This window comes from Sphaerodactylus townsendi, linkage group LG02 (genome assembly GCF_021028975.2).
Source record: "Sphaerodactylus townsendi isolate TG3544 linkage group LG02, MPM_Stown_v2.3, whole genome shotgun sequence".
In the NCBI taxonomy this organism is placed as follows: domain Eukaryota; kingdom Metazoa; phylum Chordata; class Lepidosauria; order Squamata; family Sphaerodactylidae; genus Sphaerodactylus; species Sphaerodactylus townsendi.
Window position 1 is genome coordinate 66126794 of NC_059426.1, and position 22551 is coordinate 66149344.

General features: G+C 46.2%; 2 protein-coding genes across 4 annotated transcripts in view; one reads left to right on the forward strand and one right to left on the reverse strand.

Annotated features, from left to right (window-relative positions):
- PLCD4 (phospholipase C delta 4) overlaps positions 1–2565 on the forward strand; it is a 49280-nt gene extending 46715 nt beyond the window's left edge. For all 3 annotated transcript variants that reach the window (XM_048486779.1, XM_048486781.1, XM_048486780.1), the window contains one exon: positions 493–2565. In XM_048486779.1, coding sequence (XP_048342736.1) covers positions 493–596 — 104 coding nt within the window. In that variant the 3' untranslated portion in view covers positions 597–2565. The remainder of the gene's footprint in view (positions 1–492) is intronic.
- A 7139-nt stretch (positions 2566–9704) lies between these two features.
- Positions 9705–22319, reverse strand: ZNF142 (zinc finger protein 142). Its single transcript, XM_048483588.1, is given in 6 exon segments — positions 9705–10432; positions 13117–13222; positions 15921–18064; positions 18106–19184; positions 20453–20630; positions 21507–22319. Coding segments are annotated over 6 exon segments (4803 nt in total). The 5' UTR covers positions 22315–22319; the 3' UTR covers positions 9705–9944.
- Between the last annotated feature and the right edge of the window lie 232 nt (positions 22320–22551).

Consider the following 22551-nt stretch of genomic DNA (forward strand, 5'->3'; position numbering starts at 1 on the left):
TTATTTTGTGCGGTGAAAAAACCTTTGTGTGATTCCATTTTCAGGATGAACTAACAGACAGGTTTATTCCCTTTTTTTGGTATTTAGACTAGTTAGTGCACTATCAAAACTGAATCTAGTCCATCTCTGTTATCCCCAGGTTAAGCTGCAAAGTTTTGTGTCCCCATTCCCAACTATCCAAACGTCTCAGAGAAACAGAGCAATACGATAAAAGACTGAGGGTATCAGGGGGAAGCTGTATATAGAAACAACAATGTTTCCTCTGTTTGTACCATAGTGGAGGATCTAGAACTCATTGTTTGCATGTGGTAGTTCCAGGATCAGTTTTTAAAAAATTATTTTTGATCTAGGGCAGCAGGGTGATAAAGAACCCTGTCAGAATTCTAAGAGAGTGACTGCAAGTCAACTTCAGCTCTATTAGGCTAGATAGACTACTAGTTTTCCTCAGTACAAGGTAATCTCATAAATGGTTCCTTTCTCTTTTCCATATAGGATACCGCCACATCCACCTTCTTTCCAAGGATGGCACAGGGATCACACCAGCATCTCTTTTTGTCCACATCCGAATGGTGGATTTGTCCACTGAGATTGACTAGATCACGTTGCTACCCCTCAGAGTGCAACTCTTCTCTTTCCTACCAGTAGCTGAGGGAAGAGTGGACAAGAACCTTGTGGAAAGACACCACAGCACTCTGCCTGCCTTCTTCTGCTCTTCCTTGGAAGGACTGGACTGGAGAGAAGATGCTACTTTGCACTACTATACTGTTTATTTTTTTAAAAAATAATTTTGCTATTTTTTTTACATTGTGATTTGCACAGATTACCAAATCCTTCAATACGACGTACCATCCAAGTCTGCTTATTGCTGTGGTTCACTTATATCAAATCTACCTCCATTGTGCACCAAGAACAAGTTAGGCTGCTGTACGTTGGAAATAAACTTGCACCCAGGCAGACATGTCTCTTCAACAGTATGAGTTCCTTCAGCAACCTTGCCTACTAAACCAGGACAATAGAGCATCTTTTTGTTTGAGTTCTGCTTCAGCATTTCTCATTGGGTCATGGAAGTCGGACTGGACTGGCTGCAATCTTTGAAGCAGGGTCAGCCAGCAGACAAATCAAACTGTTTTTGGAAGTGTCTGGCCCCAATACAACAATACATGAGCCAAAGGGCTCCAGCCAGCTGCTGCAAAAGGGTCCCTCCACAAACCAGAGCAAGAGTGACATGCCTGTGCATCTGTGCTTTTTGATTCATGCAAATTTATCACAACAGTCTAAAAAGCAAAGGAGTTCTGTTTCTCTGTAGTCCTGTACCACTTGTAGATCTATCCTGGCTTACATTGAAGTTTCCAATGGTAACATGTATGCATAATAGAGGCATTGCTCATCAAAATCCACATATGAATTTGCTAATGATGCTGACTAGTGAAGGCCGTTCATGTGTACAGCTGGAAATCGTGATGGAACATCAAGCGTAGTACTATGGGTGCTTCTGTGAATATGCATCTGCCCTCAAGCAATCAGGAACTATGAAGGGCATGGAGCATTAATTTCTTGAGGACTACCTTCAGAATGGAAAAATGGACAAACTCTTCTTTTCTGCCCTATGAGACTGCCTTTCTGATCAAACATCTGATGACCAAGGAACTCCCAACAGTTGCCTACTGTTTTTATATGGAAAACTACATAGCGTAAGCTGGGTCTGAGACAGCCTTTCTTATCCCAGCTAAGATACGTCTGGATCAAAGGAATTTTTTCGTGAGATAAATTACCTGGTGTTCTACAAAGATGTCAAAAACATAGCCTCCCTAAATGTTTCTCATCATGATGCTCTACACACATTTACCCATTTAACTGTGTATATCAATTCAACCTTGCCTGCTTGCTCACAGCCGGGTTTGTACTCTTCAGCTTTAGCCTGATTCTGCAACATCTAAACCCAACTGCTTTAAAACTCTCGCTGACAAAATGTTCAAGGGAAGTGAAAGAGATTGTGAGCTCTTTGCCACAAAGGAGCAAGGCTGGTGACAATCTCATGGGGGACATTTACTGGGTGAAAAAGGTAGCAGGGGGTAGCAGCACAGCCCTGAGAGTGGAAAACCAACAAGCAAGTTAGCCAAGAGGAAAAGAGGCATGTGGTACTCCAAAAATTGTGCTTCATTTTAAGTTGCTGGACATTGCTCCAAGTCTATTGAAATGCAACTGGTATGGAAATGGCACTGCAACTATGAAAGATGCTACAAACGTATCTACAAAGATTCTGCTTGGCTACAGCAGTACTCATAGAATCATAGAGTTGGAAGAGACCCCAAGGGTCATCAAGTATTTGTCTGTTGGATCCAATCATCTTGCTTTGCTCTTTCCCTATGCCAAAGCCATTTTCTCAACACAGATATTCCTACTCTGTTCAAAACTCCTCTTTTGCTTATCTCAGGTATCTTTACAGATGCAATATATTTAGCAATGTATGAAATGCCATTCTCTTCCAAATACTGTTTCGCCTCCTTTGCACATCTGGGGGCTCAGGCCTTTACAGATCAGTTTATCTAAATAAAAATAGTAGTTAAAACAACAGACCAAACTATTGAGCTCAGGTTGGGGCAGGGAAAAGTGATTATGCCAATCCTATTATTGCAATAACATTAACCGTTTAAGATGGGGTGAAATATAAAGGTTTAGTGGAAGTAGAACAACATACCCATCCTGTAGGCCTCTTATATATTGATAAGAGCCTCAGTGACCCTTTAAATTTATATCTATAAGGCTTGCTATAAATCCTGCTGTATTGCAGGGTGTCAATAAACCCACACAGCCACTTCCCTCATTAGGGCTGTCAACTTCAACTTCAAGTTGGAATGTTCCTGGAGATTTGGGGTGCAGTCTGGAGAGGGCAGGGTTTGAGGAGGGGAAAGGGCTTAGCAGGGCATAGTGACATAGAGTCCACTCTCTGAAGTTTCTGTTTGCTCAAAGGGAACTGATTTCTGCAATCTGGAGGTCAGTTGTAATGCCAGGAGCTCTTCTAGCCCCACCTGGAGAGTGGCAGTCCTATCCTGCCAGCATTTTACTCTGTGCTTCATGACCCCTTTTACAGGTGACCACTGTAGTGCTTCTGAGTCCAAATGCTGACCCTATAGTGAAGTGCCAGTTGGGAGGGCCGACTTGAGTGACTAGGCTCATGTGCAGGAGACTGCTTACTTTTTCTACTGGAGTCGGAGTTATAACATTCAAGAATCAGGGTCTCTCTTTAACCATGGAACAGATAGCTTCATGAAATTTCTTTCTTCCTCCAGCAATATTTTCCTCCTCTTTTGTGCCCAGTTGAATCCTTACTTTGTTTTGCTGAAACCTTGATATTTGAAAAAATTATGGGTATCCACTGCAATACTGGACATGCCCCTTTCTAAGCTTGACAGATGCCCCATTCCAACTTTTCCCTGGTTTCTGACTGAAGTTCTGTAACTTTTATGGTTGCTGTTCTTTTCCGACAGGGTATGTGTATGTATGTGTGTGTGTGCGCGTGTGTGATTATAGCAGCTACATGGAAGACAGAAATTCAACATTAAGAATGTTGCACCTGTTGATTTCATCCCAGTTGAGCAGAAGATCCCTAGAAAAACATAACTTTGTCATCAGAGATGGTAGTTGAATACACTTCCATATGGTGCAGGTGATACTTTTATTATACCACTAGTCTGCCCTGCCTTAGCCTCAAACCAATAAAGTCAAAAGTACCTGGATTTAAATTGGTAGAGTTCCTCTGAAGTCTGAAGCACAAAAGACCTTCCCAGCTATCCCAAGGTTCTTTCAATTAGTCAATGACTTCAAGGGGTCTAGAGTTATTTCAAGCAAGTTCAATTGGCGTGTAAACCACATCTGCCTTATATTTTGCGACGAACACTGGCCCCAGCAGGAATCTTGCCCATTTTTGTCTTTGTGCTAATTGATGAACGTGGTTAAACACCTTTGTGTACTTGGGGGCTGGGTTGAATATGCTTAGAGGCTTCCACACACCTGCCAACTGGAGTCCATCTATTTATAAAGCGCATTGCCTATTCTCTGAAGGTCCCTTGAACTTGTGCATAATCAATATTCTTTCCCTCACACAAAGGACAGAGGAGTGCAGAAATCCATTAAGGAAATGGATTGCTGTTCCACTTGCAGATGAACTGGTACCCTAAAGAAAATTAATGGTCTACTCTGAGTGATGAAACCAGTGCTTGACTTGCAGGGGGCAAGGGGTGCTCCCCCCCACCCCCAACACACACACCTTGCTACTGTTTTAGGATGCTCACAGGCATTATTTGGCCCAACTTGAATTGCAGGGGGCTAGGGAGTGCTCCCACCCCCGCTACCGTTTGAGGATGCCCACGGACATGATTTGGTCCAACTAGGTCTATTACAGGGACCTCTTCAACACGTTTCTTGATGGATGAGTGCTTGGCTGAGGAGGCATGTCTGGTTTTTGGCACAGCACTACTTTGTCTTCTTTGCCTGGATCTGCCCCATGTTATGACCCCAGGTAGGATTTCTCTTTAGCCTGATGCCTGCCAGCTCACCTTTAGTACACCTCCTCACATTGGGCTTGGTCATACGCCCCATCCTCTCAGAGTGTCTTGCCACACCTTCAGTGTCCCAGCTGCCTCAGTCAGCAACATAGACAAGTTCAAGGATCTTTCTCTGGAGCCATGTTGGGATACAAAAGAACCCTGCAAAGACTGAAGGTACGAAGTGCCTGGGTCTTCTCTGAAATTAAGTTAGGGAGGTGTTTCAGCCCAGAACTACAACTATGCATGTAATCTTACCACAGTGTAGACATAAACCAGTGCAGACAGTTCACTAACCAAGGAACTTCAATAAGCAGAAGGAATTGTTCACTGCTATCCTGTGCCATCTCTCCTTTCTTGAGGAGTGTCTGGTAAGTCAGTCCAAAATCAGGCCCCTGTCTTCTCACAGCTATAACAAGAACGAAGGGGAAGATTGTTGCTGCAATAAATGCCTCACTACGTTTTCCATAATGGAATGTTCTATATAAATAATTTGCACAGAACTTCATAGGAAAAGACATGGGGCGAGGCTTATGAAAATTGTGGGGAGTCGAGAGGTAGGACTTATGGCTTTGATCTACCAATACGTTCCACAGCCAGAGTCTCGGGAGTGTCTTCCTTGCCCAACCTCAAATACTTCTCTAGAGGAATCAACAGAAATCACCCCCCCCCCTCAATCTGTGGAAATGCTCTTTTACATTTCCCTCCATAATTTGAGCACTATATTGAATGTGCTCATATGAACATAACTGTTATAGATCCCACAGGAGAGAGCGTATTCTGTCACAGCCCCCTCCCACTGCAATTTCACAAGGAACTGTGGGGCACCAAGTATGTGTTAGGCGTGGAGTAAGAATATCTGCCGCTAATTTTGTCCTGCCATTTCACCTGTTCAGATCATCACCATACAATAGGATGGATTATCCCCCCTCCTTTATACTTAAAGCCAGAAATGATGTTTTATTGTCTGACTTTGGATGTTGATGTTTACTATAATATAATCAATGATGTTATCAGACCTTTAAAAGTCATCATCAGAGTGCTACTAACTATACTGGGGTATAATTAAGGAAATCTTAAGAGGCACGGGCTTTCAGAGTTAAAGGCTTTCAGAGTTAAACTGAATCTTGTGATTTTGTGGCATCTAAAATGTGGTGATTTTTAAACTTAGTGGATATAAGGTAGCTCAATGGGGACAAGGTTGCCCTCTTTTTCTGGCTGGGCTCCTGTGGTTTTAAAAGTTCCACAGCAAGTAGAAATTTAATAGTTTTAGCTCTGCCAGCATTCTTTGAGGAAGCTGGTCCTGGTGAATTTGTGCCCACAACTAAATCCAATGAGCCAAAGTACATGTGACATTTGGGAGTTCTGTGATCAGAATCCCAAGGCCATTATTCACCCCCACACACTCCATTTTACCAATCAGAAATAGCCCAGTGGAGTTGCTATTAGAACCTGTAGGGCAAACATACAGGCACTCTGTACCAAAGTGAATATTTTCACAGAGCCATTTCAAATCAGGAAAACAACATGGGCAGATAGAGGGTAGAACTTCCCCCTCTAAATCAAATCCCTCAGACCTGCTATTTACAAAGGGAAAAACAACCAACAAAAAACCTAGCTAGGAAGTTCCAACCGCTTCCAGCCTCACATATTGCTATGCTTCAGCTGAAAGTATCGTTTTGTAGTTCTGCAGGTTTCTGCTCTTGTAGACTTCAACAGAACTCAGCTGGTTTAAATCCAAACAACTTTCTATTTCGCCGGTTAATAGTGAATAGGGGGAGAAGGACGCTTACCTCTGTTGGCCATTTTTAATTCACTGTTAAGTGAAAGCCTCACTTGAACATCCCAGTGATAAATCCATCCGGGGAGGGCGCTTTATCCATTACATTAGCCAGAGTCAATATAGACAGGAGACCAATCTTTTTTTTCAAAAACCCAGCGTGTTGAAGGTGATTCAGTCTGTATCATGCATTCATCATTGCCTTCAAATCTTTGCATTTGTGGAATCTCATCTCTCCTTGTATTTAAAAACAAGATTCTAGTTTTCAACTTGAGCAGTGATTTTCAAAGGGCCCAAAAACAAAGGCAGAGGAAGGCCTCTTGATTATGCACAGTATTCTCTGACTGCAAAATCTGGATGTTGCTTCAGTAAAGAGAGAAGGCAAAGTAGGAGGAAATGGACAGAACAAATGAGGGCAAGAAAAGCTGGGTGAAGCTGGAAGGGCTGCAGGTTAACAGGGAAAAAAATCCACATTCTGACCTTAAAGGAAAACAAATCTGTCGTAGCATAATATATACAAATTTTCATCAGTTTTGACAGATTGGTTTTGGTTACATAATTTGGATTTCTTTTCTGACTAGGAGTTGAAAGTAAAGTTGGAAACTCATGAGAAAAATTGGATAATTTATTCTCAGGGTCAGAGGAATGATCAGTGCAGGATGTCCAAAACCTTGATGCCCCCCCTCACTCCTCCCACCCAATGCCACACTAACTTTACATATAAAAGTATGCTTTAAAAACTTTAGGAGACTCTTGGGAAGAAGCAATAATTACTGGGTTGAGCTTATATAGCAATCACAGCCCTTAGTCATTTGGCACAGACTACAGGACAGGGGCGGGCCCTTTTCATTCACAGCCACCACATAAGAACACTAGCCTAACATGTGCAGCTGCAATATATGCAAACCCCATCTTGGGCTTGTCCAGGAGCAACAGCTCAAACTAGCGGGAACATTGAGGCAGTGGGAGCCAAGGAGGACCTTTGTCTCCCGTCCCAGCTCTGCTGGATGCTTTTCTGTTGCCTTGTCACCAAAATCATAAGGCTTCACTTAGAAGATCAAGCATCCCAGGCAGTGTAAAAGCACTATGATCAATAAGATCGATTGAGTACAGCTAGAAGCCTACCTTTTCACAAGGCTGCCAGAAGGCAGTAGCCTTGTAAAAGCTCTTAAGCAAACACCCTCAATGTTTAGGAGCTAAAAAAAACTGATTATCTCAAACCTGGACCCATGCCCTGACCACACAGCTTCTATCATAGATGGTTCTTGTATTACCCCCTCCCCACACACAAGCACACCTTTTCGTGCTCTATGCAACTCATCCCTGAAATCAGGCTCCATCCCTGAAGACTGGAAGATGGCCAATGTCACACCAATCTTTAAGAAAGGATCTAGGGGGGACCCGGGAAATTACAGGCCAGTCAGTTTGACATCTGTTCCTGGTAAATTAGTAGAATCTATCATTAAAGATAAAATTATAAAACATGTAGAAAAGCAAGACCTGCTGAGAAAGAGTCAGCATGGCTTTTGCAGAGGCAAATCCTGTCTTACAAACTTACTAGAGTTCTTTGAGGGTGTAAACAGGCATGTGGACAGGGGTGAACCGGTGGACATTGTCTACTTGGATTTCCAAAAGGCTTTTGACAAAGTTCCTCACCAGAGACTGTTGAGAAAACTCAGCAATGAAGGAATAAGAGGGGAAGTCCTCCTATGGATTAAAAACTGGTTGAGAAACAGGAAACAAAGAGTGGGTGTAAATGGGAAGTTCTTGCTAGCAATGGATGAGATGTCGGGAGTGGTATCCCCTAAGCGATCCGCTTTTGGGACCAGTGCTCTTTAACCTATTCATAAATGACCTGGAAGTAGGGGTGGCAGCAGTAGCGTGGTGGCCAAGTTTGCAGATGATACTGCAAATTACGTGAGGGATGCAGTGGAGAACCACAAAGGATTGCTAAGAGCTCCCCAAGCTGACCTTGATAAATTAGGTGAGTGGGCCTCAGAAATGGCAAAAGTCGCAGTTCAATGTAGCAAATGTAAAAGTGATGCACATAGGGGCAAAAAAAATCCAAACTTCACATTGCCATCACTACAGCAGGGTCAGTGCTATCAGTCACAGACCAGGGAAAGGGATTTGGGCGCCTTAGTTGATAGTTCCATGGGAATAAGTCAACCTCCCAATGCATGGTGGTAGCTGTGAAAAGGCAAAACTCTATGCTGGGGATAATTAGGAAAGGAATTCGATAATAAAACTGCAAAAGGATTGTCGTGCCCCTTATGTGATAAAGTGAAAGTGGTGCGACCGCACTCTTTTGGAGTACTGTGTGTCCAGGGGTTCTGGTCAGCCTGCATCTCAAAAAAGGATATTGAGGAGATAGAAAAAGTGCAGAGAAGGGCAACATAAAGGATGATTGAGGGACTGGAGCACCTTCTCTCCTATGAGGAGAGAGGCTGCAGCCAGCTTGGGACTCCTTTTTTTTTTAGTTTGGGAAGAGGAGGCGGCTGAGGGGGGATATGATTGAAGTCTAAAAAATTGTGCATGGGGTAGAAAATGTTGACAGAGAGAAATTTTTCTCTCTTTCTCACAATACTAGAACCAGGGGGCATTTATTGAAAAATGCTGGGGGGAAGAATTAGGACTAATAAAAGGAAACACTTCTTCACGCAGTTTTGGTGTTTGGAATATGCTGCCACAGGAGGTGGTGATGGCCACTAACCTGGATAGTTTTAAAAGGGGCTTGGACAGATTTATGGAGGAGAAGTTGATTTATGGCTACCAATCTTGATCCTCTTTGATCTGAGATTGCAAATGCCTTAACAGACCAGGTGATCGGGAGAGCTTTTAAACAGCCGCAGGAGAAGGGCCATTGCGTTCACATCCTACATGTGAGCTCCCAAAGGCACCTGGTGGGCCACTGCGAGTAGCAGAGAGCTGGACTAGATGGACTTTGGTCTGATCCAGCTGGCTTGTTCTTATGTTCTTATGTTCTTACTGCAGTAATGCCTAACTTGGTGCCTGTGGGTGCTTTACGGCCTGTCAAACGTATTTCCTGGTGTCCACTACCTTATTTTCCAAACAAACAGCTGATCACAGCTTTCCTCCCCCTTTTCTGTGCAGCAGGTATTTCAGAAAAGCCCAGGAGGCATCACCTTTGAGTCTGCAGTGATAATCCATTTGGAAACAGCTGCTTGAATTACAAGATGAAGCTTGGCTTGCCATCTCCCAACATATTATGACTGGCCCCATCCAGCCTGAACGTTAACTATTTTGTTCTGGCGCCCACTACCTGTTCTTAAAACTCCAACAATTCCCACATATTCAACAAGATCAGTGACCTTTACTGTAGTGCGCAAACCCAAAGAAATTGAGTGCCATCCAAGTTGTAAACAATGCTGAGGATCCCTTTTATACAGTAACATCTTTTACATCAGATATACAGATATGCCTATGAACATACAGAAGTGCATACATTTGACTCAGAATGGCCTGCATTCGCCTTACTAGGCTTGAAATGGCTTGGATGTGGCTCCCTGTGCGGCCAGCACTATGCTTCTGCCTTCTTGTGGCTCAAGGAGAGTACAGCAGAACAGTCCCGACTTCTACGTCCATCTGGCTGCCTGCAATTAACTGTGCAGAAATCCCTGAGCTTCTCCTTCCCCTGAGTGCTTGGAGGGAGAAATTTCCAGCTGAGCATCATGCAGATGAACAGTGAGAGTGCTAGGGTCTTTGCCCACCCCTTTGCTGAGGTCCCCCTCGGTCCCACCCTGTTCACGATGGTGCCTCTGCAGATGCTTGATCACTTGGAACTTTTGCTTGGCCTTGTAGCTGCAGTAGCGGCAGAAGAAAGGGTGCTCGTTGGTGTGGGTGAGGTAATGGTGCCGCAAGCCAGCCGCCCACCGAAAGCCCCGGTAGCACACATTGCAGACGTATGGCTTCTCCTCACTGTGTTTCTTCAGGTGAGTCCTCAGGAGGAAACGGGTCTTGAAGGCCTTCCCACACTGCTCACAGATGAAAGAACGGGCCTCACGGTGCCGGGTCTCCTTGTGGATGCGTAGGGCATCAGCTCGGTTGGTACAATACTTGCACTCATCACACTGGTATGGCTTGATTCCTGCAAGGGAAGCAGAGACCGGGGTCACCTCAGCATCGAAACTAAGCTTCTGAGCATGAGTATTCCACTTGCAAAGGAATAGTTCACCTGACTCATCATTTAAAGCCACAGATTAGAAACTGAAGAGCACACGAGTCTGAATGTGCTCCTAAATCCCCACCCCGCATTGCAGCTCCCTAAACTGCCAGGACCTGTGGCTGGAATCGACCCATTAATGTAGTCAGCAGACCAAACCTCACTCGAAACAAACAGTGTACAGTGGAAATAAAATGGTTCAGTGGTGTTAGGATTTATTAGAATCAGAGATTTGTTAACCCCAAATCTAGAAATACTTCGGGATTGTTCCATTTCTTTCCTCACATGATAGCAAAAGTACTATTCAAACTAAAACAGTGTCGCAACTGTCCCCAGCAATATAGGGACAGGCAAGGAGCTGGTAAAAGGTGAAGCTGTTATCATATGTAGAATATCAGGGATCAGTTTTGCACTTCTAAAATGTCATGGATAGATGCTACAAGAAGTGACAACGATGGGAAGAGAAGTAAGATACTGAGGAAGGAGGGGAGCAATACATATGTGGAAAAATACCTTTTTAATTTTAGATTTGGGCATTAACAAACCCCTAATCTTAAAGTTTTTCTCTCTCCAAGCAGGACAGCCAGGAAGGGGGGGGGGGGATCAACTGCTTCCAAGGATTGCTCAAGCACCAGCCATCAAAGCTCTGGAAATGCTAATGGCCATCCTGACTAGAGACAGTGAAATGGCCAACCCACACCAGAGCTGGATTCTAACACCTATGAGTGGACAGAAAAACTGAGGGAGGGGGTCCCCAACCTTTCTCAGCCTTTGGGCACTTTTGGAATTATATCATGCCATGATGGGCACTGCCACAGAGTGGCTGCTACACAAGGCACAGCCAGCAATAAGAGGCTCTAGAACCACCTTACTTTGAACAACATAGTGTAGATTCTTGTGCTGCGGTGGCAACTGCTGCCAAAGCAACATTTAAAAAAAAATCTGCACAGCCAATCGAATCTCCAATAGTCAATCAGAAGGCTTGCTGGACAAAAGCCGTACCCACCCACTCACTTCATAAAAACACTTGGCAGATGCCAGAAAAGGTGTTGGTGGCCACTATAGAGTCCATGAGCACTATGGGACGCTTGAACTAGACTGTTCCTTTTTGAAGATCTCAGGAAAATATTATTTGACTCACAAGGGGAAAGCAAACCCAAGACAAATACAATACAAACACAATGAAGTCCCTTGGCATGGAGGGAGAGGGGGCCATTTTGGCTGATTTTGTCTAGAGAAGAGAGCTCTCACGCCTGAGCTCCACCTTGATGGCCATCATGGCCATGGGGAGCAGACAACGGGCTGGATTCCTAGACCGAAAGCTCCAAGGTCATGGGCCTGCCTTAGATTCAGACCAGAAGGATGAAAGGCGCAGGATTGCAAATTTGCATCTGTCCTTTGTATTTCGTGCTCATTCCACTGCTATGCAACAGGAGTATGTATGAACATTTTACGTTCACTAAATTCATTACTATTTTAACATCTGGTAGATGTTTTCTGTACCTCCATTTGAACATGCTATTTGAAAAGAGTGCCAAGGAAGGCAGACAGTTAGTCAAGAGATGGCTATTTCTCCAGAAGAGTGCCAGTGCTTGGTAAGCTGTCCCTATGGTAACCTTTTGTTGGGCAGAAAGAGTTGCGAGTGGCTGGGCACGATAGAGGTACAGTCTTAGAATGACAACCAGGAACAGCAGCTGGAAGCACTGGCCCTCTTAGCAGGTAATTTCTAAAGCAACCAGATGGTGGCAGCAGACTGAAGGAGGAGGGAGAGCACAAGGCAATCCCAGAGAGTGACGTGTCACCAGTTGCCCAGAGGCCTCAAGAGAACGGCACTCACAGGTTAGTGGGGACATTCTGCCACAGCATGTATAGGAAGAGCAGGACACGGATTGTAAACACAGCCACACAGTTATACTGGGAAGCCAAGCATTTGTGTTCTGGACCATCTGTAGCTTCCAACCACTTTTAACAGGCAACCCTGCATACGGTGCATTGCTCTAATTTCATACTATAGCAACAGAGGGAGCCACAAGGACTCACAAGGAGAAAAACTCTGCGCCTCACCTTTTGGTCTCTTCTTATTCTGCCCTCTTTTGTATGTGTGTCTGAGGAAGGGATTTCTGCCAATTCCCCCTTCCTACTACAACCTTCCATGCCAAATCTCAGGCTTTTCCAGAGGGTCCCAACCCTTCAGGAATATTTCTCAGGGGGCATGGTTTCTGTGATATCAGTCCCAAGTATGGTTGGTTGGATCCAAGTCACATAGGGGGCCTCTAAATATGCCATGCACAATGAACCATGCAGGTGCTTACCCCAGGGGTAACTCACATTTGTCCCTGGTGAGAGGATAAATAGCAAATTCAAAGTGTCACAGAACAAATCATCAACATACCTCTGCAAGAACCCCACAGATCACCTCTTCCACAACTGCAAAAAAAGTTTACCAACTCAAGAATTCATCATTTGCCTGTGTAAGGTACAAAGGGAGTCTCTTCATGAGAAGAGACAATGCAGTCTCGTGAGACTTTCTTCCACAAGAGGCATAAAGGCTGCGCTGGCCAACCCCACCCCCGGGTGTGCAGCCCTCCACACCTCGGCCCAGCACTCACCCGTGTGCTTTGTCATGTGGTACTTCAGTTGATTCACCCACTTGCACTTGTAGCCGCACTCTGGGCAAAGGTACTTCCTCTCTTCCTTGTGGATGCGCATGTGATACTGGACAGGAGAAAAAAGGAGTCAGGTTGCAGATGAAGAAGAAGAGGAGTTTAGATTTATATCCCCCCTTTCTCTCCTGTAGGAGACTCAAAGGGGCTTACAATCTCCTTGCCCCCCCCCCCCCCCCGCCCACACACAACAAACAGCCTGTGAGGTAGGTGGAGCTGAGAGCTCCAAAGATCTGTGACTAGCCCAAGGTCACCCAGCTGGCGTGTGTGGGAGTGCACAGGCTAATCTGAATTCCCCAGATAAGCCTCCACAGCTCAAGCGGCAGAGCGGGGAATCAAACTCGGTTCCTCCAAATTAGAATGCACCTGCTCTTAACCACTATGCCACTGCTACTCCTCAAGACCTTACAAGCACTTTTCTCTGCTTTCACTGAATATTGTAAGCTTGATCCACTGTGGTAGAGCAGATAGAATGTCAAACTACATATGATGTTGGGGAGTCATGGATAGATCCCATAATATATAATTTAAACTCAAAAGGAACTGGGGGGGGGGGCGCTATCTAGATTGCGACAGTTGTGCTAGGGTTTCATTTTCTCCCCCCGAAAAGAAATCTTCCGTTCCTTGAGTGGCCATCCAATCTAGCAAGGGGGAAAAGACAGGCATCTATGCTGTGCCGGACTCCCCCCCCCCTCCCCTAATTGTGTCTAATTACAGCTTGGAGGAGGGAGTTTCCTTCAGAGAAACAGGACGTGGGGAAAGGTGTTAATCTTCTCCCATGTCCTAATGCCACAGCCCTGATCCAACATGCTCTTGTGGCTCTCCTATGAGCTGCAATTACATGTGGTGGCATCTGCTTATGGATCCCCTACATCATGTGTTTACCTGAGACCTGGTTCAAATCCCCAGACAGTCATAAAGCTCACTGAGTGGCCAGTTACCTGAAATGGGTGCCATTTCAGAGGGTTGTTGCAAGGATAAAAAGGGGGGGTGGGGTTTGAGGCATGAATGCAACCCTGAAGTCCTTCAAAAAACCAGAAGATTTTTACAACTGGAACAGTAAAAATGCGCTGGAGTTGACAAACGACAAAGACTTTAAGACTTTATAAAGTCTCTCTAGTAACCAGAACATGTTCTATTGGGATCCATCATGTAATATGTACTTAGTATAATAGTGGGTAGATATCTTTTAATTTGTAATCCTAACTATTTTCTAGTACTTCTTTTTTCTTTTTCCAATCTTTTTAATAAAGGCTGAAAAATAATGTAAAAAATTATTTCAAGAAAAACAGAACATTTAAAAAAAAAATAATTTTATTTAGAAATTGACTCGCTGCTTTTCTCCCAGTCCCGGAGGCAGTTTACCACACGGTTCTCCCCTCCCCCACTGCATCCCCACAGCAATCCTGTGAGGAGGGGGAGGCTGTCAGGGTGTGGCTGGCCCAGGCCACCCAGCAGCGGGTTTCAACCAGATCCTAGTCCACTCATCTAACCACTATATCCTGTTGGCTCTACATATGAGGAAAAGTAAAAACCTGGCCTAAGCCTTAGGGACACTGTGGGTCAGACAGTTAAATGCAGCACGAGAAGCCCATTCATTTTACTGACTGACAGTCACATGACAGCTCTCTTGGAAGAGGACTGGGAATATATACAATTGTCCCATCCACATCGCAACTTTCCCCACTGCAGTTTTGATACATCAGGGGTCAGCGTTAAGAAATTAAATGGGATTTTTTTGGAAGTTTTGCAGAAGCTGCAGAAGACACACAAAGGCCAGCAAATGACACAGATTTATTCTCTGGTCTGAAGGGAGGACCACATTTTTTAACGAGGATTTTCAGATTGCGGGGAGGGGAGCACACCTCTAACCCCTGTGATGTGGAAAGGACACCTATAGTAAAAAATAGTGAGGGATTTAACAATTCCAGTAGTTAGGGGAGACCTACATAGGGGTTCCAGGCATACCCCGACATTTCTCTGGTAATCTCACCCACAATACCTGCTTCTAATCAGACCATGACACAATAGATCAGGAGCCCACCTTTTAAAATGTACCACTGTGGAGAGGGTAATGGCTACCATGCAAAGGAAAGTTCAGAAATGTCAAATCAAAAAATCAGTATGCTAAGCGGGAGGTGATCAGGTCAGACTATTTTGTTGGAAAATCAAAAACAGATGGCAACAGGGACCTTGTAATCTGTCAATGGAGGAACAATTTAAAATAAGAAGAGATCTACATCAGATAAAAGAAGTCAGGACCAAAATGAATTACTCAGAAGTTAAAGCCATAGCTACTTTCAGATATTTTAACAAAGTATGAAACCAAGGAGGCTACCCAAGTACATGCTGAAGGGACATATTATCCATCACCTACAACTTTCAAGTCACAGATGAAAAAAATGACAATGTGGCCTGGCATTAGGCAAAGTGGTACAGAAGCAATCATGGAGAAAAAGGAGAACTGAAAATCCAAAGGGACATATCCCTTCACTGTCACAGACAAGACAGGAAACTATATGGGAAAATGTATTTTATCCAGACAGTTTGACTGAAACTCAACAGAAAGGAATTCCATGACTTGGGTTTGATACCAAGGAAGGTCCACCATACTACACCATCTCATTTTTAAAAGGAATTTCCCCTCTCCAGACACTATTGCCCTCAGCCATGACAAGAGAGCTTCACTTTCTGTGCAGACTTTCCAGTATCCTCCCCCAACCCACCAAAAAGCCCAAGAAAGTTCTCACCTTGAGGCGTGAAGGGTCAGCACAGGCATACTGACACAAGTGGCACTTATAAGGCTTCTCCCCAGTATGAATACGGATGTGCCACGTGATCTTTTGTTTGTTCTTTGTGGTGTACTCGCAGTCGGAGCACTTGTAAACACGGGTGCCGCCATGACCCTTCATGTGGTGGTCAAAGACCAACTGGTGTTGGCAAGCAAAGTCACAGAAGGAGCATTTGAGCGGCCTTTCCTCCGCGGCAGAGGGCTCGTGGGTCTCCAAGTAGTGGTTCACTAGCTGCTGCCGCTCTTTGGCTGCAAAGCTGCAGCAGTCACAGCGGTGGCTGAAGTGCAGTTTCTTATGTTCCTCCAGCTCCTCGCGGGTAGCCAGAGTCTCCCTACAGGTAGCACACTGCAGGTGAGGGTGCTGCTTCTGGACGTGGCACTTGAGGGTGGCCTCACTGTGGCAAACAAAGGCACAGTGTGGACAACAGTAGGAGACTTTCTCCTCATGCTGCCGCAGAGCATGCTGCTTGAGGGCGGTTTCAGAACTGAAACGGGCTTCGCAGCGCAAGCAGGCAAAGTTCAGCTCCCCTTGGTGGCAGCTGTTGACGTGGCGGGTGATGTCATTCTGAATATAGCCGCTGTAGTCACAGAGTGGACAGAAGTGAGTGGGCTTCTTCTCATGGACACGCAAGCGGTGAATGCGCAGTTTGGAGTTGGTGCCAAAGGTCTGCCCGCAAGTGGGGCAGGCAATGCGGCCTACCCCGGTGTGCAAGGACTGGTGGGCATCCAGGCGGTAGCGCCGGGTAGTGCTGAACTCACAGTAAGGGCACTTGTGAGGCTTCACGCCTTCGTGCTTGATGCGCACGTGCTGACGCAGACAGCGTGCTTGTTTGCAAGTGAAGTCACACTGGCGGCAGGCCAGCTGGGGCCGTGTGCTGTAGTACTTCCGGTGGAGCTTGCGGTGTATTTTCAGGGCTGCAGCAGCCTTGGAAGTGAAGGAGCACAGTGTACAGCGGAACTCGCCCAACTTCAGGCACCCCCGCTTCTTGTGAGTCTTCAGGGCCCGCTCCTGATGGCATGTGAAAGGGCAGGTAGGGCAAGAAAATCTCCGCCTCTTGTACTGAGCGTCTGGATGGGGAGAGGTCGCTGATGCTGACTCATCAGGCTGGCCTATCTCTTCATGGTCAGCCTGCCCATTCTCATGCTCCTCTCCTTCTTCTTGGGGAATGGTGCCATTGATCCCTTCCAGCAACTTAGTGGGCTGTACTTCAACATGCTGCTCTGACTGGTGGATCTTCAGGGCCCTTTTGGAGCGGAAAGGCTTAGAGCATGCAGGGCACCAGAACTTCTCCAGCCCACGGCAGCCTTCCTGCACGTGGGAACGGATGGTGGACACTCGTGAACAGATGAACAAACACGATTTACAGTGGAACTTGCCCCGCTCCCAGTAGTATTTTTCTGAACGAGGGGTGGCTGTATCTGTGATAGCCTGTGACAGTTTTTCTTCTACCACCCTTGCAAGGACATCCTGAGATGGCTGATCAACAGCCAAATTCTGTCTGTCGGGACGCACAGTGGCCAGGCAGCCCGTATCATCGGGTCCTATTTCCCCAGACCCCTCTTGCGGTTTGCTCACCTGTAGCTCATTTAAGGGCCCTGGATCGTTTTTTGTCGCCTCCCCCATTTCCAGACCCCTCTCGATGGGATGTCCAGCGACAGACTGATCCATGCAGACTAATTTCCCACTGTTCTTTTTCATGAGGACTGGACATTTCTTAAAGAGATGAGTGTTTAACCCTCTTTGCTGCTTGAAGATGGCTCCACACTCTTGGCACACCAGAGGGCACTTTCTGCCTTGGCAGCCTGCTTTGCAGTGCGCTAACATGGACTTCTCCTTTCTGGTGATGTAAGAGCACTTCTCACACCTGAACACCAAGCTTTCAGACTGGACCACCAACATCTGCACCCTCCCTTCCAGAACCAAGGTTTCCGCCTGTTCTTTGTCCTGCCTCCTCAGAGCTTTAAGCAGCGACTCTGATTGGGAAACATCTTCCGAATGGAGGAGAGCACCTCCTGGTGCCAGGTAAAAATCAGCGGTGGCGGTGCATCAGGGCTTGAGGGAGTCTTGACTCTCAAAGATGTTTCTGGGCCTAAGTCCCCTGTCTTACCCAGTCCTCCCTTTTTTGGTACTTTACCGGCCTTGCCTCTAGGATTGGATGGTACTTGCAGCAGTTCAGACCCCTGCCTGTCCTCTTCCTTTCCCCCAAGATCTTGCTGAGTGTCCTTTTCACTGCTCTCACCAGCCCCAGAACCAGCATCTTTCCCCTGCTCCAACCCTCCATCCCCCTGGACTTCTGTCTCCTCCTCAAAGTCAGGTATATCTTCAAGGGCAGGCTCACTCTCCTCCAATAGAAGGGCATCTCTGGGGCCTAATGCTTCATAGGCTGAGTCCATTGCCCCACAGTCCAGAGTCTCCTGCTTCTCTGGCAGAGCAGGGGACATCTCCTTGGCCAGCTGCTCCAGAGTCTGTTCCGAACTGCACAAGGGCTCCAAGTGCAGCGTGCAACTTTGATCCAGCAAGCTGCTAACATCGCTTGGTTCTCTGGCAGGCACAGAAGATGCTTTCTCAATGAGTTCTCCTGGAGGAACCATATCTGCCTTGTCATGGTCTTGCCGTCCAACGGCTTCTTCCACCGCTGTCTCAGTGTTGCTTCCGTTCCCAAAGACTGGCATGATGAAAGACTGTTGAGGCTGGCACTCTTCCTGAGCTTCTGGAAGGAGGGGTTTTGCTTGGTCATGCCACGGCTCTTTTCCCCGCACGGAAGGGCTGGACTGGGAACGCAGCGTCATGGCGAGGTTATAACCGATCACAGCCTCAGTGGAGCTGACTTCCATCTCTTTACTGGCATAATTCTCCTGCCAGCCCTTGTCCCCCGGCACATACCCATGGACCTTGCGCTTATGGAAGAAGAGGCTAGTGTTGCTGAACGTGCGGTAAGGGCAGAGCGCACAGCGGAACTCCTTCTGCTTGGTGTGCTTGCAGTTCTCATGGTTGAGCAGTGCTTGCTTGTACTTGGTTTGGTAGCTGCAATACTGGCACTGGAAGATGGGCATCTTGTAGTCCTGAGAGTGCTTGGCCTGCATGTGCTTCTGCAGCTCGTACTTGCGCTTGCACGCGAAGCCACACACCTCGCAGATCAAGGACTTGCCTTGGTGGCGCAACTTGTGGCTGCTCAACTGGTCAGCTCGATGGCAGCGGTAGGAACACTGGTTACACTGGTACCTGGGCACAAAGAGAAAAGGGGGATCAGACTGCATAAACTCAAGCTGAGGACAGGCATCAAGACATTACAGCTTCCACATTCTTTTAACAAACGTGAATCACCACTGCACAATGGCCCTGCTAGGCTGGCTATTAACCTCCTTTTACGGGCAGGGAACTGAGAGGAGAAAAATAACTTGCTCAGATTGCCCAACAACTTCACATCCAAGTGGAAATTTTAGCCAGAGCTTCTCAAGTGCAAGCCAACTGGCTCTCAATATCATCATGGGGGCTCCAGCATTGCTCAGTTCTATTCACAAGGATGGGCAGGTGTCCTGAGTCTGGAGGTAAACCCAGACCTTTGTGTTCTAGTACAGGGGAGGCATATCTTTTTTAAAGAAAATAGGCTCCCAACTTGGAATCTGACTCTGGTATTACTGTCCTAAAAGACAGAGGTCTGTGGCAGATTCAAACAAGCAGTGAAAATGGCAATCAATACCTTGTGAAATTTACAAAGGGTATCATATGCTTATGATGTGCTATGGCATAAGCTGCTCTCCAAAATAATTTTGTCTTTACATGCATCTATTCTAAGGCTAGAAGCATATTCAAGTTTTGAATTCAGACTAGATCCCTTCAAATTCATTTTAACAGGTCTCTTAATCTTAACAGGTCTCTTAATCTTTGGCCCACAGATATAAGTCCACCAGCACAGCTGGGCCAAACTGCACCTGGTGCGCAGTGTGTTTTTTCCACTCCCCCATGCCCTCAAGTGTCTCACGTTATTAATACACTCGCTTCTTTTTTCACTTTACCTACGTTCCTTTTCTACTTCTAGTACTTTTTGAGGCTGAAAAAAGCGGCCTCTTCAGTTCAGGGAAAAAACTGCCTGACGAACTATACTTCCCAGGAGACCTTCTGAGCCCCAAGGTCTCCTGGGAACTGTAGTTCCTCAGGCAGTTTTTAGCCTGAACTATAAATAGGCTGCTTTTTTCAGCCTCAAAAAGTACTTTAAAAAAAGGAACGTAGGTAAGTGTGGGAAGGGAGGCGTGGTGTGTGTGCGCCACGGGGGGGTGCTGTGGGGGAGGCGCCGGGAGGCGATTTTCCGCCCCCAGGCGTGTGCCCGGTGCATGACACACACACCCTGCCCCCTTGGCGCTCCGCCACTGATGTCCACTGGCCCAAGTGTAGCCTTAGCTCTGAATAGGCATTGCTTGCGCAGTGTGGATGTGCCACTCTAGCTTGTCCTGATGGAATTTGATTTAGGAAGAGGAGAGAACTGTCTGTACCTGAGATCTCCTGTGTGCTTGCGCATGTGAACATTCAGGTAGTGCTTCCACTTTGTCACATAGCCACATTCAGTGCACATGTAGTTCTTATCATCAGAATGGGTCAGCATATGCTTTGAAAGGTAGCTCACATCTCGGCAAGTGAAGTCGCACAGTTCACATTTGTGAGGCTTCTCTCCTAAAATCACAGAGCAAACCAGAAGCTGTAGATAAATGTTCCTACATGACCATAATTAAAACTGATACCCTACTTGTACAGAACAGAAGAAAGTACTACACAATGCTGGACTTTTAGAAAGGTTTACCACTGGATTCTTATGAGGCCTTACAGGCAGAAAAATCTTAATTTCTCTCTGACAGGTTGCCAACTGTATAATCAGAAGACTGAAGTATGCCAGTAAATATACCACCTTTAAAAATTGGTACATTTGCTTTACTCCAGTTTCTGTCAGGTACACAATCCAAGCCCTCTGGCAAAGAGATGGGACTGTACAAGTAAAAGCCATTTTGTTCCTTCTGGGAAAGTGTAAAATCCTAAGGAGGCCAGAAACCCAGGCCAGGAGTTTTGAGTCCGAGGCACACAAACGTGTTCTGATTGGCATGGGGGATGGCAGAGGTCCCATGCCACCTCCTTTCTTCCACTCTGGAGGAGAGGACTGAGACAGCCTGCAGTAAAAAGGGAACATTCTGAATACAAACAACCCTCAACACTCTAGTCTATTTGCAGGCAGGCAAAACGTGGGCTGCAGACTGGCAAGTGACTGTCTCTGCTCAAGACTAGAAGTCTGCCTTCCAGAGCCCTACGGCAGTGGTTCTCAACCTGGGGGTCGAATGACCCTTTCACAGGGGTCGCCTAATCAGTGTTCTCCATCTGTAAAATGGATAACTGTTAGGGTTGGGGTTCACCACAACATCAGGAACTGTATTAAAGGGTCATGGCATTAGGAAGGTTGAGAACCACTACCCTACGGGAACACCACACAGCACTATGGGTGAGTTTCAAGTACACATTCTCACAAAAGAGCTCTACCAATCACAGAAGAAGAAAATTTGCCTGTATGGAGCAGCATGTGGCGGATGAGAACCCTCTTGTGCGCAGTGGCGAAGTTGCATTCAGTGCACTTGTGTATCTTCTCACTAGCATGCATCTTGCCCACATGGTCGTGGAATTCCACAGAGTTGAATGTGGCAAAGGGGCAGAAGCTGCACTGGAGCTCTTCGCTTCCTGGGTGGCCTTGCTTCTTATGTTTGCGGAAGGTATGCTTGTTGGAGCAGATGAAATCACACTGTTGGCAGTGGAAGGCATAGTGTGTTTTGCGATGTACCTCCATGACCTCTGCAGATGGAAAAAGCATGGAGCAGGCATAATATTTGCACTCCACCGCTTTAATGCCATGCACTTCCCGGACATGACGCAGGAATTCCTTGCGATCTTCGGTGCAATAGCTACAACCTGCCTGGAAGCAGCTCAGTTGCTTGGGTTCTGCTTTGTGAGTCTTCAGATGTTCCTTGAGGGCGTGGCTGAGTTTGAACTTCTCCTTGCACACGGGGCAGGAGTAGACATCTGAGTAGAAGTTGGAAATGTCCTCATGCATGCTGGCCATATGCCTGTTGAGGGCATTCTTCTCCACGGAGCTGTAGTGGCAAAGCGGGCAGCGATGAGCCTTCTCCCCAGTCTCGCGCATCATGTGGATCTTCAGCTTGCTCTTGCTGGTGAAGAATTTCTGACAGTTTGGGCACTGCAGTCTGGGGTCCGGAAAATGCAGGTGAAGGTGTTCCACCAGGTGAGTCCGCTTCTTGAAACACCGCTTGCACTCTGGACACATGTGGGTCTTGAAAAGGTATTTGGAGTCCTCTGCCATGTCTCCTGCAATGATACAAACAAAACCACAAATGCAACGTTTTGGTTATTTGTTTACCTCATGGTCTTTCTCACTGAGTCCCAAGTCAGATGACATGCATGAGTGACCAAAGGAATCTACCAAAATAAATATGCTTTGAGTCTATTTTACCTGCTCTTTTATCAAAATGATCAAGCGGCGCTCTGTACTTTAGAAAACATGGAAACCAACCCACATCAATGTTTTCTTGTCACCCTG